The sequence below is a fragment of the Mustela nivalis genome (assembly GCF_964662115.1).
Source record: "Mustela nivalis genome assembly, chromosome: 2".
NCBI lineage: Eukaryota > Metazoa > Chordata > Mammalia > Carnivora > Mustelidae > Mustela > Mustela nivalis.
The window spans coordinates 124,114,524-124,129,094 of NC_139021.1; the positions used below are offsets into that span (position 1 = coordinate 124,114,524).

Sequence of the window (14,571 nt, forward strand, 5' to 3'; positions counted from 1 at the left end):
ACATCCTGTATTTTTTTCTAATATTTTATAGTTTTCACTTTTATATTTAGTTCTTTAATCCATCTGGAATTTATTTCTATATATTGCGTGAGATAAAAATCTAACTTTATTTTTTCCAGATGGTTCACAAATTCCCCAACATCATTTATAAAGTTGGTCAGCCTTTCCTCGCTAGTTTGAAATGCCACTTTAGTCACATTCTAAATAGATCTGTTTTTTAAAATCAAAGCTTAAAAATGCAATGAAATGAATGACAGTAGAGAACAAAGACAAGAAATGCAGACAAAAAACAGACATCAAGATAATGTTGTATACAAACTCTTTAATGTATATAATAAAATACAAAGGTCATTCGAGTAAAATAGTATTGATATAAATAATTTGGAGAAAATACTCTCACAAAATATTCTAGAAAGGACTTAGAGGATGGACATGCGTAAAATATAAGGCTGCAGCCGTAGATTATTTGAACACTGTTTAAAGTTCCTCCCATCATATGGAATGTTATTTGAAGCCTCAGGGCTATAAATGTCCTCCAGCTGCCGAGTTTTACCCCCAAATAGGATATTTGCAAGAGTGGATCAGAATGGCCCAAAGTACAAAGAAATCAGCAAAACCAAACCAAAACAAAAACCCAAACAAAACAAAAAATGTAACAGTCTCTTCTTATAATTCAAGATTTTTTGTGTGTGTACGTCATTAAGTCTCTGCAATATATTTCAGCATTTCACTTTCCTAGCGCCAAAGCAGAGTGAAGGTGGACAGACACTTGGTCTTCTACAATTCTTTCTCTCTCTTAACCAGAGAATAGATTAAGAATTGAAACTAAGTGCCAAAGGGAATAGATGTCAGTGCTGAAATCTGATACCTTGGAGGAAACTTAAACCATGTGCACCTATAATGCATACTTTTCCAGAGCTTTGGAAGCTTTCTATTAAATCACAAATCCACAATTAATATTACAGTAGAGAATCCCAATGCTTCTTGGTTGTGTCTTTCTGTTTTACAGGGCCTGAAGTGCTGCAACATATTAGTGGAAGCACTACAGGTCCGACCAGTAAATTTGTGTAAGAGTCTTCATTTTGGAAGATTAGCTAGAATGTTATTGGCCAATACAAATATTTAATTTCCTATGTTAGCAGTTCCAGCTGAAATAAAAATTCACAGAATAATGAAAGATAAAGACAGTTTAAGGATCTTGCAATGGGAAGTCATCTTTGGGACTCATCTAGTCAGGGTCAAAAGAAAACCCATGCCATGGTTACGTTTCCATGCAACATCATTAAAATATGTACCCTGTGTTTCCTCATGAGTAGAATGATATGTTTTTAGGAAAGACATTTGATTGAGTTTCCATCAAGGAATTAGGTAAAAACAACCACAACAATAACGACACTACCACAAACGAGCCACTCTCCTCACTGGCTGGGGATTGGTGTGTTGTGGGTCTGTGAGGGATCGTAGAGAGGTATGGCTTGCGACACATCGTACAGATGATCTGAATAGTTATCTGCTTACACATACCATGGAAGCAGGTCCCGGGTTGTCAATATACGCATGGCAACTGCTGTTCTAATCACTTTATAGGAAATGCTGGACTGTTTTCAAACACTACAACGTTTAGCAATCTAGAATAAAAACAGACAATTACTGAATACAAGGTTAACTCTTTTCATCAGGGGTCTTAGATTTAGGTTGGACTTAGGTTTTGTTTTTAAATGAACTAAATGACTATAAAAATAGTCCATGAGAGTAGAGGTACCCACGGTTAGGTTAACGAATGTTGCCCTTCACAGATTTTCCTGGAAAACCTGTGGGAGCGTGTGTCTATTCTGCCACCATTTATTGCCGAGATGGTCCTCCGTGCCCTTTGTCTTCCTGGAACGCTAAGTAAAGCCAGACTCTGGACTTCCCATTTCCAAGGCCTTTGGAGGAGTGCTAATTACAAAATACTTTACTGAAACACTAGGAACTCATTCACGAAGCCAAGCCAAGTCTCAGATTTGAAAATGTTTAAAAATATCCTTGCAACAGCCGTACTACTTTATAGTTTATCTATTTTTAGATGCTCAATGTTTGTTTTGCTGGAAGAAAAAAATTAAAACATGAAAAGTATGCCATGAGCAAATCTGCAATAATAAGCAGCACATACATGTTGTAGAAGAAAACATTCAACATAAAATAGTCAACAGAAAAACAGATTCTGCCGAGGCGTTTTTATAAATAGTAGCACTTATTATTTTGCTTCCAATTGCTAAGCATTTTAAATAACATGCCCTTAAAAGTTGTCAAGTTCTTTTCTTTATATAAATATAATTTCCTGATCTTAACGTTCATAAAATTATTATGAAAATTATAAATGTATTCCACTCGTCTCATGTGTAATATTATAATCATCATACTGTTAAAATTAGAAACACAAGGAAAAAAAGGATGAAATAAAAACATGCTATCAGGCACTGAAAAAGCCAAGGAGTGGAAAATATTAATTTCTCTGTATAAAAATAGAATTTGCCTTTGAAACGTTTGAATCAGATATTTTGAACAGATATCCTGTCACACAGATTTATAGATAAAATTGTCCCCAGTGGTTGTCAAACAGTCACACCCAATTTAAGGTCATACTCCGGTCTTATCTTTCATGTCCCTTTGAATTCCTCAGCATAATAACAAGGAGGAATTCTGCTTTGAACCCTAAAAGAGCAGTTTCGTAACTGCTTGCCTCGAATGTAATCATTGCTATACAGTCAGGTAAATTTTCACACTGTATCTTTAAAAGCAAAAATCATTTAAAAATGTTCTGAATGACCTCCATCTGGAAAGTACAGAGGTGTGTAAGGGGAAAGAATGTCTATTTCAACACTGGGGAGGTGAAGTCTTAATGCAGGGAAGAAAAGCGAATTTCCTGATTTCCACAATGCCGTGGCGTGGCGTACTCTGCACCCGGTCACCAGTCAAGGGCTGCTGGCTGCGTGTCCGGCTGATGCAAGCCTCTATCCCTGACACCTTACCAGAGACCAAAGGCCGACTCAGGCTCCCATAGCCGCAGTTGGGAGGGGTTCCATCTACCTCTGGCTGACTCCAGAAACTATGGTAACACTTAAAGGGCCTGAAACACCTTTACTCCCTGTTTCAGTGTTTCCTTGCATCAACCCACATAATTCGACTTGGCAATACAGAAAATGGCAAAGTAGAGTTAAGAAAAATACTGATGAATACCGCAAATCATGTTTCAGAGTGGAAATTGTGACTTTGCTAGCATTACCAGTATTTCCTGCCTCACAACCGAAATGGCTTGCTGTGAATTTTGCAGTGCCCAAGCCAAAAGCAATAAAATTTCTGTAAGAGCATATGCACCATGACAGAATACCACATCAGCCCAGAAAAATGATTTTCCTGGGAAGGTCTGTGCAGCGATGGAGAGGGCTCTCAATGCTATGGAAGCTGGGCAGAGATTTTCACTGCTTCCAGCTCACAGTGAGGTAATTTTAAAAGCACTTTTCCCTTCATTTGTTCTGCATTCACTGAATGTACATTTTTTGATGTCAGGGACATTGCAGGAAAGATCAGATGAGATAGTCTGACAATGGAGCCAAAGTTCAAAGCTTCTCTATTTTCAGGTAACAGCCGTGACAGTTTGTCTGCACTAAATCTTTTGAGGGCATGTCACTGTAACCCTGTCCATAGCTTTTCAAACAGTTCAAGACAAACAAATCACTTAGTCGTTGAACAACTGTAACATCTGATACCATCGCACAGAAGTTGTAGCGATAGCCACTAATCAAAGTTCTTTCCATTCAGTTGAAAAAAGAAAATCCCTCAGCTTTGGTTTAAGATCACTTTTTATGTTGTTCTTTTGAAAATTATTATATGCCAAAGTTAAAAAAGAGGGAGAGAGTGGAGATTCTGTCCATAAGAAGGAACGTTCTAGTGGCTGCTTTCTGTCAGTAAGGAGCTATGGGGTGGACTGCGAGTCTTCAGGGGTGACTGGTAAAGTCTGCAAGGGGACCCCCAAGTCACCCTTAGAGCCGCTCTCCGGGTCTCCGGATGAGATCGCACTTGCAGTGGGTTCACACGGGCAGTGATGTTTTGCTTTCAGGCTGCCGGGCTGATGTAGCAAGGAAGTGCGGACATCCATCGCCAGCACCACCAGGCGGTAGAGCTGTAACACCACCACAAGGAAATTCTTGGCGGCAAAGAACACCAGCATCTGGTTTATGACTTTGAAGTAGGTCATCAATATGAGACGCACGATGAGGAAGGGGCCGTCTTGTATGAAGATGCTGATCCCAATGTTCCAAAGATCGGCGCTGTATTGGCAAAAGAAGAAGCTGGGGAACCCCCTCATTGCCATGGACAAGGGGCAGACCACATGCTGTACTGAGAGCACAAGACAGACCAATTAGTGCACCTCTGAAATGTGTAAGACAGAATGAAATGGGGACAAGTCATCAACGATGGGGGCTGTAGTACTTAACAGTTAGGATTGATTCTATAGTTTAATTCTGGGGGGAAAGAGTGAGCTCATCCTTAACATTGAACACCACGTTTAGCCACCCCTTAACCACTTAACATCTGTGGTCATTTTATGTTTAAAATCAATTTCAATAAAACACACAAAAGAAAGCCAGTCCTCAGCTTTCCATCCATGTCACAAATTTTAGATCACCTTCTAGTCCCCATCCTGGGGACACCACACCACCTTTTCTGTCCCTAGGGTCTGCAGTGTCGAGAGAGAGCACAGCAGGGCATTGTAGGCCTCAAGCCAGATAGACTGGCTGCCTCGTTTTTTTCTTAGTAAGATGGGGGCCAAGTTACTTAACCTTCCTGGGCCCCAGTTTTTTCCTTAGAAAACCAAGGTAACAATGATGTCTGTGAGGAGGGGGCCCCTATTCCTTGGCTCTTTTTATTTCCATGAGAGTAACATCCTTGGCTCCTCTCTGATTTCTCACTTCTCTCTTTCCCTTGGGATAATGAATGACTTCGCTGATGCTGAGTTTGGGATTCTTCTGTATCCTCCCTTTGGGATTTACCTGTTTCCTGGTTGACTCACTTAGCCACACTTATAAATTGTGTTGTGGAAATGCAAGTGTTTATAATTCAAATTCAACCTAATTCATGTTAAACATATTTTTCTAATGGTGGGTGGACAAAAGCCCAAAATAAATGCCATTGTTATTTTATTTTGTCTAATGCCGTATGGTTTCATTTCACGGTTTACAAGAAACACTGGATATAATTACTGATTTTCCAGTTGAACAAAAGGAGGCCCAATCAACAGATGAACCTTTTTGTTTTAATTTCTAAAATGCTAATTTAATTCAAGGTCAAGGGCATAAAATAATCCTTTATAATAATGAAGCCTTCCATTTGGAATTTTCAAACAAAGAATGCCTTCGTCTATTGGAGCCTGCAAATATTATGAAGCTGCTTTGATATGGGTGAACATAATGTACTGTTTGTTGGAAAATACAATAGTGATTTAGTCAGAAGTAACATTTGGTCTTTGTTTTTCAAACAGCTGCATAACATTATCACCCCTGAAAGTTTATACAATTTCTTTCCCAAATAAAAATTTTCTTAGCAAGGCTATAAACCACAAGATATAGGAGGGTGAGGAGGAACAGTGTGCATAAAAAAAGAAAACCTAACATAAGATCAATAGTGGCCTCTCTCTCTTTTTAAAAAAAATTTATTTATCTTTTTTAGAGGGTGAGGAGAGAGGAGGAGAGAGATGGGGAGAGAGAATCTCAAGCAGAATCCCTGCTGAGGGCAAAACCTACACAGGGCTTGATCCCACAACACTGGGATCATGACCTGAGCTGAAAACAAGAGTCAGATGCTTAACTGACTGAGCCACCCAGGTGCCCCAATAGTGGCTTCTCTTAAGAAGTTAGGGTCAGGAATTGATTCTAAGGGACCTCCCAAGAGTGTTCTTCAACATCTAAAGTGATGGTACCAAATATTTTGTCAGGAAACACCACCTGATCAAGAGGTATAGATTGGGCACATTACAACAAAATGTGTGTGTGTGTGTGTGTTATTAGCATACATTTGTTTGTAATTATTAACCGGTAATTAGATTTTGGGTATTTCTAAAACTCCACCCCCATTCTTTCCATCTATTTTGATGACATTTTTGTTTCAGAGAGTGTTTGCTAAATTCTAAAATGGCCTCCGAAAACTCTGGGCCTCTTAAAGTAAGCCAAAAGAAGATGTAGGAAGATTAAATATCTCTGTTTTAGATTAATTTTAATCCTGAGGCCATTGAGTAGGGTGCCATAAAAAAAGAAGTCAGGCTTAAGGAAAATGTAATTATTAAATCCCAGAATTTCTTCAGGGTAAAGTAGCATCCTAGAGAATTCTCAAGTCAGAATTCCAGATATCTTTCCTGGAAGTTAGGAAATGGCTCCAATTGACCTTCCTGAGATGGTAAAAAAATGTTCTGCCTAATGCACTGCCTACTACAGCAGCCATATGCAATAGATGAGCATTTAAATTGTGGCTAGTGTGACCGAGGAACTGAACTTTTAATTTTATCTCATTTCAATTAATTTAAATTTAAACAGCCACATGTGGCTAGTGGATGCTATATTGGACTAGATCATCACTAGTATGATATGCTTGGTAAACAGTTTCTTCTTACGAAGTCTTAGGAGTTGATGTATTTATTAATATGACCAATGGAATTCGAAGGGCCACTACTGAGGAAAATTTTAATTTTCCTTGTGGCCCCCAAACTGCTCTTACTCCCTGTGATATTCTAAGATATGGGTCTGACAAAAGAATGAAAATGAGGTCTGAAAATATCAAGAAGTAACATTTGTATCCCAGCAACTATGCTAAGTACTTCACAAACTCTATCTATTTAGTTATCACAAGAAACTTCAACTCTAGTTTCTATGATTAACAGTCCCATTTCATTGGTGAAAATTGAGGCACAAAGGTCTTACATAATTTGTGGGAGATTTTACAATGCATAGGTGATGGAACCACTCTTTGAAGTGAGTGTAAAGCTGTGCTTCAGTACACGCAACTCTCTCAGGATCACCAGGTCACAGAATGGATCCACTAGCGGTTTTCTTAAGTTTCAGTCAACTTTTCTTCTAAACTGAACCAGAACTAACACTGGAATATCAAAATGATTAAAAATGATAATCTTCTCAAATGCCTACAAAGATTATAGCTTGTAATCAGGAGTTATAATTTTCTGTTTCTTTGAGCAAATATTGAGACATTTACCTGCCAGGTCGAGTGGAAACTGTAGCATGCTCCAGGTCCATATGACAAGGATGGCATAGACCAGGGCAGGACTATTCCTAGAACACAGACAAAATTTTAAATTAGTAATAAAAAATATGATCATTTTTAAAGAAATATTTTCTCTTTTTTATCATATTTGAGCATACCTTAATAAACCTCTCAAGTGTTGTCAAAATATCTTGGTGATATAAGAAACCCATGAAAAAAATCCATTCATGATAATAATGGATTAATGAAAAAGTAAAAAAAACTCTGAGACTTAAAATCCAACTTCCACCTGTGCCAACATCTGTGTAAATTATGGCAAAGCCTCTTTGTCCCATATTTTCATCTTTAGTTTTACAAAATCATGGAAACATTATTGGAGATAGATGCTAGGGTAAATGTTAGACTTTGACTCAGAAATTCAGAGGGCGGACTTCAAGAATTTTCAAGGAGAAAATTTAAATTTTTTTTTTCTAAGATCATGATACGCTAACCTAAAGATACATCTCAAAAGGACTACATGATGCTCCCAAATTAAAAGTTCAACACATAAAAGAAAACTACCTTCAGCCGGGAAAAGAAAGTGGGAAGATAAATCCAATAATAAAAAATTTACACCAATTTCTAGGATGTAAGTCAGGGAATGTGACAGTTTCATTCACTATTGTATCCCCAGTGCCTGGAACAGCAAATAAGAGAACCTCAACAAATATTTATGGAAGAAATTATTGAATGTACGAAAGAAGGGCCGTACTTGGCAAATATACAAATACACAAACGTCATTGACCTATGAGAAGGGTCTTGAAGACTGAAGTCAGAAAGAATATGTGTTATAAAAATACAAAGGATATTAAAGAAATATCAAAATTAATTTTTTTTAGCAAAAATACAAAGGAAGGTAGCAATTTGAGGTTAGTGGTATAATAGCAGATTTTATTGCCAACTTCTCTGTCAAGAGAGATTTTCAGATTGGAGGGGGATAGAAAGGCATCAAGTTGAAACCAAATATAAATGAGGTGGTTGCAAGAGATATCTTTAAATGCTTCAAGTATTGAGGCCTGGAAAAATTGGATCTCAAAAACTATGAGAGAAATTGTAAATGACATTTCTAAGCCTCATTATCTTGGTAGTTAGTGGCAGAGACAAGGGTGATGACAAAAAAAATAAATAAATAAAGTCTTAATTTTCAAAATGAAGCAGAAGTGTATCTTAAAGTACAAAATGCACATTTACAATTAATCCCTAGTTAGGTTATATAAGTGGTTATTTAGAAGATTTCTGAAAGCCCTTATAGAAGACAATAATTACTAGGCATTAGCACGGGTTACTTGGAACAATTACACTCAGCATACTAAGATTTTCTCTCTCTGTCTCTCTCTCTCCAATAGAGTTAGGATTACCAAGCAAGTAATGATATATAAATTAATATAAGACATTTGGGTTTAAATAAGACTTGTGAAAAGGCCTCCCACAGTGTTCTTATTAACAAGATTAAGAAATGTTCTGGGTATAAGCACAGTAAGGTGGATTCCTAACTGTGTAAATGACTCCCCAAAGAGAGCTCTCTAAGGGTTGCTGCAGGCTCTGCCTTTGATTCGATTCCACTTCACATTTCACCAATGACTGGGTTGCCACATTGATGGAAGGCTTCTCATATGCACATATGACATCAAGGCTGGATAGAAAACAATTACCTTAGAAGACACAATCAGGATCTCAAAAGATCCTGACGAGATATAACCGGATGACCTAGAACAGGATAGAAGAGGTAGCATTTCACAGCAGCTACCATAAAAAAGGCTCAAGGAGTTTCCCTTACTATGATCTAATTATAAGTTCACAGTATGACACGGATTTATGACTTTCCAAAATTAAATGTGATCATAGGTCATTTCATAAGAAGTATAAAGTCTAGAATTTTAAGTGGAGTTACCTAGGGAATGCAGTCTATAACTTTATTCCATCTTTGTAATGTCAATGTCTATACATAATAGACCTTCAATAAGTAGCTGAATTATTCAATAATTTTACCTACAGTTTCTGAACTCATACTGTTTCAGGAAGTTTCTAATGATTTAACTATGATCACACTTAATCCTCATACCAATTTCACAAAATAATTATACTTGTCCCTATTTGACCAGTGAGGGAGGCATAGATTTGTAGAAACTCTAGTTGTCCAAAGTAATGTGGTTATTTTAAGTGTTGGAAGCAGAAGTCAGAATTGGATCGCTTGTTTCAGCATCCACACTTTTAACCATGGTACTATACTATTTCCATAAAGGAAACTAAATTTTAGCCCTGCTGTATCTATAATGTTCAGAATATATCAGAAATATTACATATTGTGCCTAATGTTTTAGGAAGTAAATTTATAAAGTTTTTGGGCTAAGGGAGAGAGGCTAGGATGGTGAGAGATCTCAGAGTCATGTCATATGTGGGATAGCTCAAGAAATTTTATATATTTAAAAGGCTATCATATGGGGGCGTCTGGGTGGCTCAGTGGGTTAAAGCCTCTGCCTTCTGCTCAGGTCATGATCTCAGGGTCCTGGGATCCAGTCGGGGCGGGCTCTCTGCTCAGCGGGGAACCTGCTTCCCTCTCTCTCTCTGCCTGCCTCTCTGCCTGCTTGTAATCTCTCTCTCCCTGTCAAATAAATGAATAAAATCTTAAAAAAAAAAAAAAAGGCTATCATATGGAAAAGAAATTAAACTTATTTCTTCTGACTTCAGAAGGCCAATTCAGATTCAAAGAACTTTAGTGGTGCCTATAAGAATGCAAATTTTATCACAATAGAGAAAAGTACTCTCTAATAATACCAACTCAAAATGGAATGAGTTGCCCTGAGGTTTAGTAAAAATTTTCAAAGAAAGTCTGGACAAAAATTTGTTGAGAAAATTCTGGAGAGGATTTTGCAACAGATGTAAAATAGATTGTTCAATAGATGGCTACTTTTGAAGTTTCTTCTAATTCCAAACTTCAATAATTCTACCAAAAACTCACATGCAATTTGTCTGCAAGGCAGCAGGAAGCAATGGTAAAGAACAAGGTCTGGTGCTAGGTTGCTGGAGTTCAAATACCAGCTCCAACCCTCACCAGAGAGGTAGGATGTGGGCCTTCAGTCCCAGATCCATATTTACTGATACATGAACATGAACAAGTAATTTCACATCTATATGCTTTAGTTTATCCATATTCCATGTGAGGATAATGATAATAATTTAATAGCTACTAGATTTTCTATGACAATTACATTAAATATATTATAAAAATGTATTAAACATATAAAGCTCTTAGAACAACACTCAAAACAGACTAGTTATGAAGGTTAGGTTTTATTTTTTATTACCATATAACCTTGAGACCTTCTCAACTTCTCTTGCCTGCCACAGTTCAACTTATGAAATGGTGATGACAGTATCTACCTCATAGTTTATTGTAAAGACTAAATAACTTATCATAACTAAAACCCTAGAAGAGTACTTGGAGCACAGAAAGGTATACCTAGCAGTAGTAGCAAGCGGCAGCAGCAGAAGCAGCAGCAATGTTAGCAGTAGTATTTTTATTATGTGAATATATCTCTTAAATTTTTTGTTTTAATTCTATCATTTTACAAAATAAGGATAAATAATGAACACTAGCCCTTAGTAAGCCAAATTCTAACCCTACAATATAAACATATATCTTTTGCATATGCAATATCTGAGCACACACAAAATATAGGAAACTCTGAGTGTTGAGAAACATTTACTAAATTTATCAAAAATAACTTTGGAAAAAATGGCCAGAAAAATTTTAAAGCAGACAAATTTGTACTAAGTCAGATAGTATACGTTACTCAGGAAGGTTAAAAGGAAAGTAAATAAATCACTGAGCTTAAATGACGATCACTCAAAATGTGAAGGAATTTTGGAGTAAATTTATTCAACATTATTTCTATTGTGTAATTGTCTCCCCTAATTGTCTCACCCCATTTTCTCATGTGTAATGTCTTCATAAATGTCAACTGAGAAGCATGTAAGCAGACAATGGTCTCTACTTATAAAGAGACAAAAGATCTTGACAAATATAATTATATATGTGAGTATCACTTCTCTACTTGGAAAATTAGGAGGATAAAAGACTGGAATTTGGTAGATCAGTGCACCAGATTTTATGCGTGTAAAGTAAAAATAAAGTCATACATTGCTAATTTGCTTAACTGTTTCTTTTTGGTCTTGTAAATGTTCCTATAAATAAGAGATAACCAGTGGATAGAATTCACCTCATTTTTACTTTAAAAAAATGTTTATTTATTTTAGAGAGAGTGTGTGTGAGTATGGGGAGAGGGGCAGAGGGAGAGAGAAATGAGTGCAGAGCCCCAACATAGGACTCAATCTCACAGCCCTGAAATAACAACCTGAGTTGAAACCAAGAGTTGGAATTTTAATTGATTGTAACACTCAGACTCTTCTAATTCACCTAGTTTTTAGGAAATCATCAACCTCTTCAGAAAAGGGAAAAAAAATAAAGGGAAAAAGTAAATGAGAAAATGCAGTATTAACTGACCTTAGAAGAAAAGCAAAAAGAGTTAAATGAAAAGAAAATACAGTGTAAAAGATAGAAAAATTCTCCTTTGTGGGGTCAAACACAGTGAGATAACAGTAATGTTATGAGAATGGACTTTTTCCTCTTTAATAAATGATCTGTGCTCAAAAAAAGACTGCACATTAAAAATTATCTCTAGAAGTGTAAATAACCAGTTAGCTCTTCCTGGCAATGATATTGACATTCAGAATTGTTAAAAGTGTTGGAAGATAGATGGCTGTAGCAGAATGAAAAGTTCAAAAACCTCTCTGCAACAAACATACTTGACAAATTGTCAAAAATAACCACTTTAGATCTCTAAAAAATCAACCAAAGGCAAAAAACAAATTGAATGACATTTATTTATGAGAAACTGGTAGAACTTCAGTTAAGAAGAGTGGGAGTTTGAGGCATTCTTTTCCATGGGATATTTTCACACCTCTCCAGCATGGCTATGTTAAAGAAAAATTGCATCAGATGCTGTCTGATGTTTAATTCTTTAAACAGGCAAGGATGACTTTATTGTAGATTATTGCAAAGGAGAGAAATATTGAGTTCATCCCTACTAAAACAAAAGGCAAGAGAGGCTTTAAGTACTGGAGTGAGCTAGTGCAAAGCTACTAAAGGACATTAGAGGGGGAGATTGGTCAACAGGATTTCACCATTTTTTGTGTGTGTGTGTTTGCTAAATGGCATTGAGGTAAGTTACGATTCTAATATCACAAAGAGACAGAGAGATAGGAGTGCTATCTTTCTTGATGATCACATTTTGAAGGATTACTCTTTCATCCATTAGAAAGATTTCTGGGGGGGCACCTGGGTGGCTCAGTGGGTTAAGCCGCTGCCTTCAGCTCAGGTCATGATCTCAGGGTCCTGGGATCGAGTCCCGCATCGGGCTCTCTGCTCAGCAGGGAGCCTGTTTCCCTCTCTCTCTCTCTCTCTGCCTGCCTCTCTGCCTACTTGTGATCTCTCTCTGTCAAATAAATAAATAAAAAATTTAAAAAAAAATAAAGATTTCTGGGTAGTAAAATAAGAAAAAGGTTGGAAGAAGACTTAATCTTGAAGGGACAGAGAAATAACTTAAAATTGCAAGTTTTCTAAAGTAAATGCTATAAGGAAAGGGAAGTCAAAGGTCTATACTCAGCAATAGATCTTTTTTTTATTTTTAAAATTGTATACCATCTTTCTCACTTAATTTAAAAACTTTTAAAAATACTTCATTTTTTATTTTTATTTTTTCATAAAATGTTTCTTTTTTTTTATGTTCAGTTACCCAACATATAGTACATCATTAGTTTTTGATGTTTTGTTCCAATGATTCTTTAGTTGCAACAGATCTTTGAAAGCTTAGTCAAACTGAGAGGAATGTTAAGGCTTTCTTGGTAGAATAGTAGTTTTACGAGGGAGGGTTTGACAGTGAAAACCAGAGGCCTCTCATGGCCATAGTGTGCGGATTTGGCTTGGAGTGGATTGTGAAATCTTATGCTTAGAGGTGTGGTCAGCAAGAGTAATAAACTTTGTTGGAAATGAATGGGAGAGACCACAGCCTTGCTACTTTATGGTTGCAATCCCATTTGGGGTGAATGGTAGACTAATTTGAATTTTAATGGAGAGATTTTGAAAATAAGAGCCTTAGATGGGCTATATAATGTCTCCACATATGCCAGACATGTGTCAGGAAGATCAATGCAAACCCAGTGGAAATTGAAAACTGAGTATATATGAAAACTTTCTGAATTTAAATGTGCTATCCAACTCATACACAGATCCATTGGCGGAGAGTATAGGTGATAAGGGCTTGAAGCGTTTGATCACAAATCCTGTCCAAATCATTGGCTAATCACAAGCTCTGTAGTCATAGCTACAATCCTAATAGGCCATGCTAAAAACAAATAAGCAAAAGAAGGATTAGGGGGGAAAAAAAAGGCAGAGACATCAGTGGCTACAATCTAAGAGATGAGAGATTCCTTAGATTAAGTTCAGAAAATTTACTGAGACAACAAAAACAACAACACTCAGAAACCTAAAGTACAGAGGAAGTTTGAGGATAATACATTGCTACAAAATATAATCTAAAATGTCCAGTTTCCACCAAAAATATAAAACATCAAAAAAAAAAAATAGTGGCTGACCTATACACAGGGAAAAAAAAAATCAATAGAAACTGACTAATGGGGTTCAAATGTTGGGCTTAATAGACGAAGGCATCAAAGCAACTATTATAAGTATGTTCAAATGATAAAATAAAACTATGTTCCACAAACTAAAGAAGAATATGATGACAATGACTCAACAAACAGATAATCTAAATAAAGATATATAAACTGTAAAAATAAATAGAAATTCTGTAGTTGAAAATACAAGACCCAAAATGAAAAATTCATAGGTATACTCTACAATTTGAGTCTGGACATAGATTTAAGATGGTAGAAGAAAGAATCAGTGATCTGGAAGGTAAATCAATGAAAATTATCCAAATTGAAGAAAAGAGAGTAAAACGGATGGGAGACAAAACAGAGTGTCAGAAACCTATGGAACACATTTAAGCATATTATCTGTAATAGGAGACTCATAAGGAAGGTGAGAGAATAGATCAGAAAATATGTTTGAATAGGTGATGACTGAAAATTCCTAAATTTGAGGAAAAACACAATTTACAGATTCAAGATCAATAATCAACAAACTTATAGTAAGGTTAAGGAGACAAGGAGAAATACACTGACATACATCAGTGTCAAATATCCCATGCCAACAGTAT

At 36.4% G+C, this 14,571-nt stretch overlaps 1 protein-coding gene across 1 annotated transcript in view; it reads right to left on the bottom strand.

The window, feature by feature from the left end:
* Window positions 1-302: 302 nt before the first annotated feature.
* The window catches only part of TMEM26 (transmembrane protein 26), a 47,495-nt gene continuing 33,226 nt past the window's right edge, over window positions 303-14,571 (bottom strand). The window contains exons 6-7 of the mRNA XM_082721645.1: window positions 7,243-7,319; window positions 303-4,380 (exon numbers count right to left, since the gene is read on the bottom strand). Coding sequence (XP_082577771.1) covers window positions 3,956-4,380; window positions 7,243-7,319 — 502 coding nt within the window. The 3' untranslated portion in view covers window positions 303-3,955. The remainder of the gene's footprint in view (window positions 4,381-7,242; window positions 7,320-14,571) is intronic.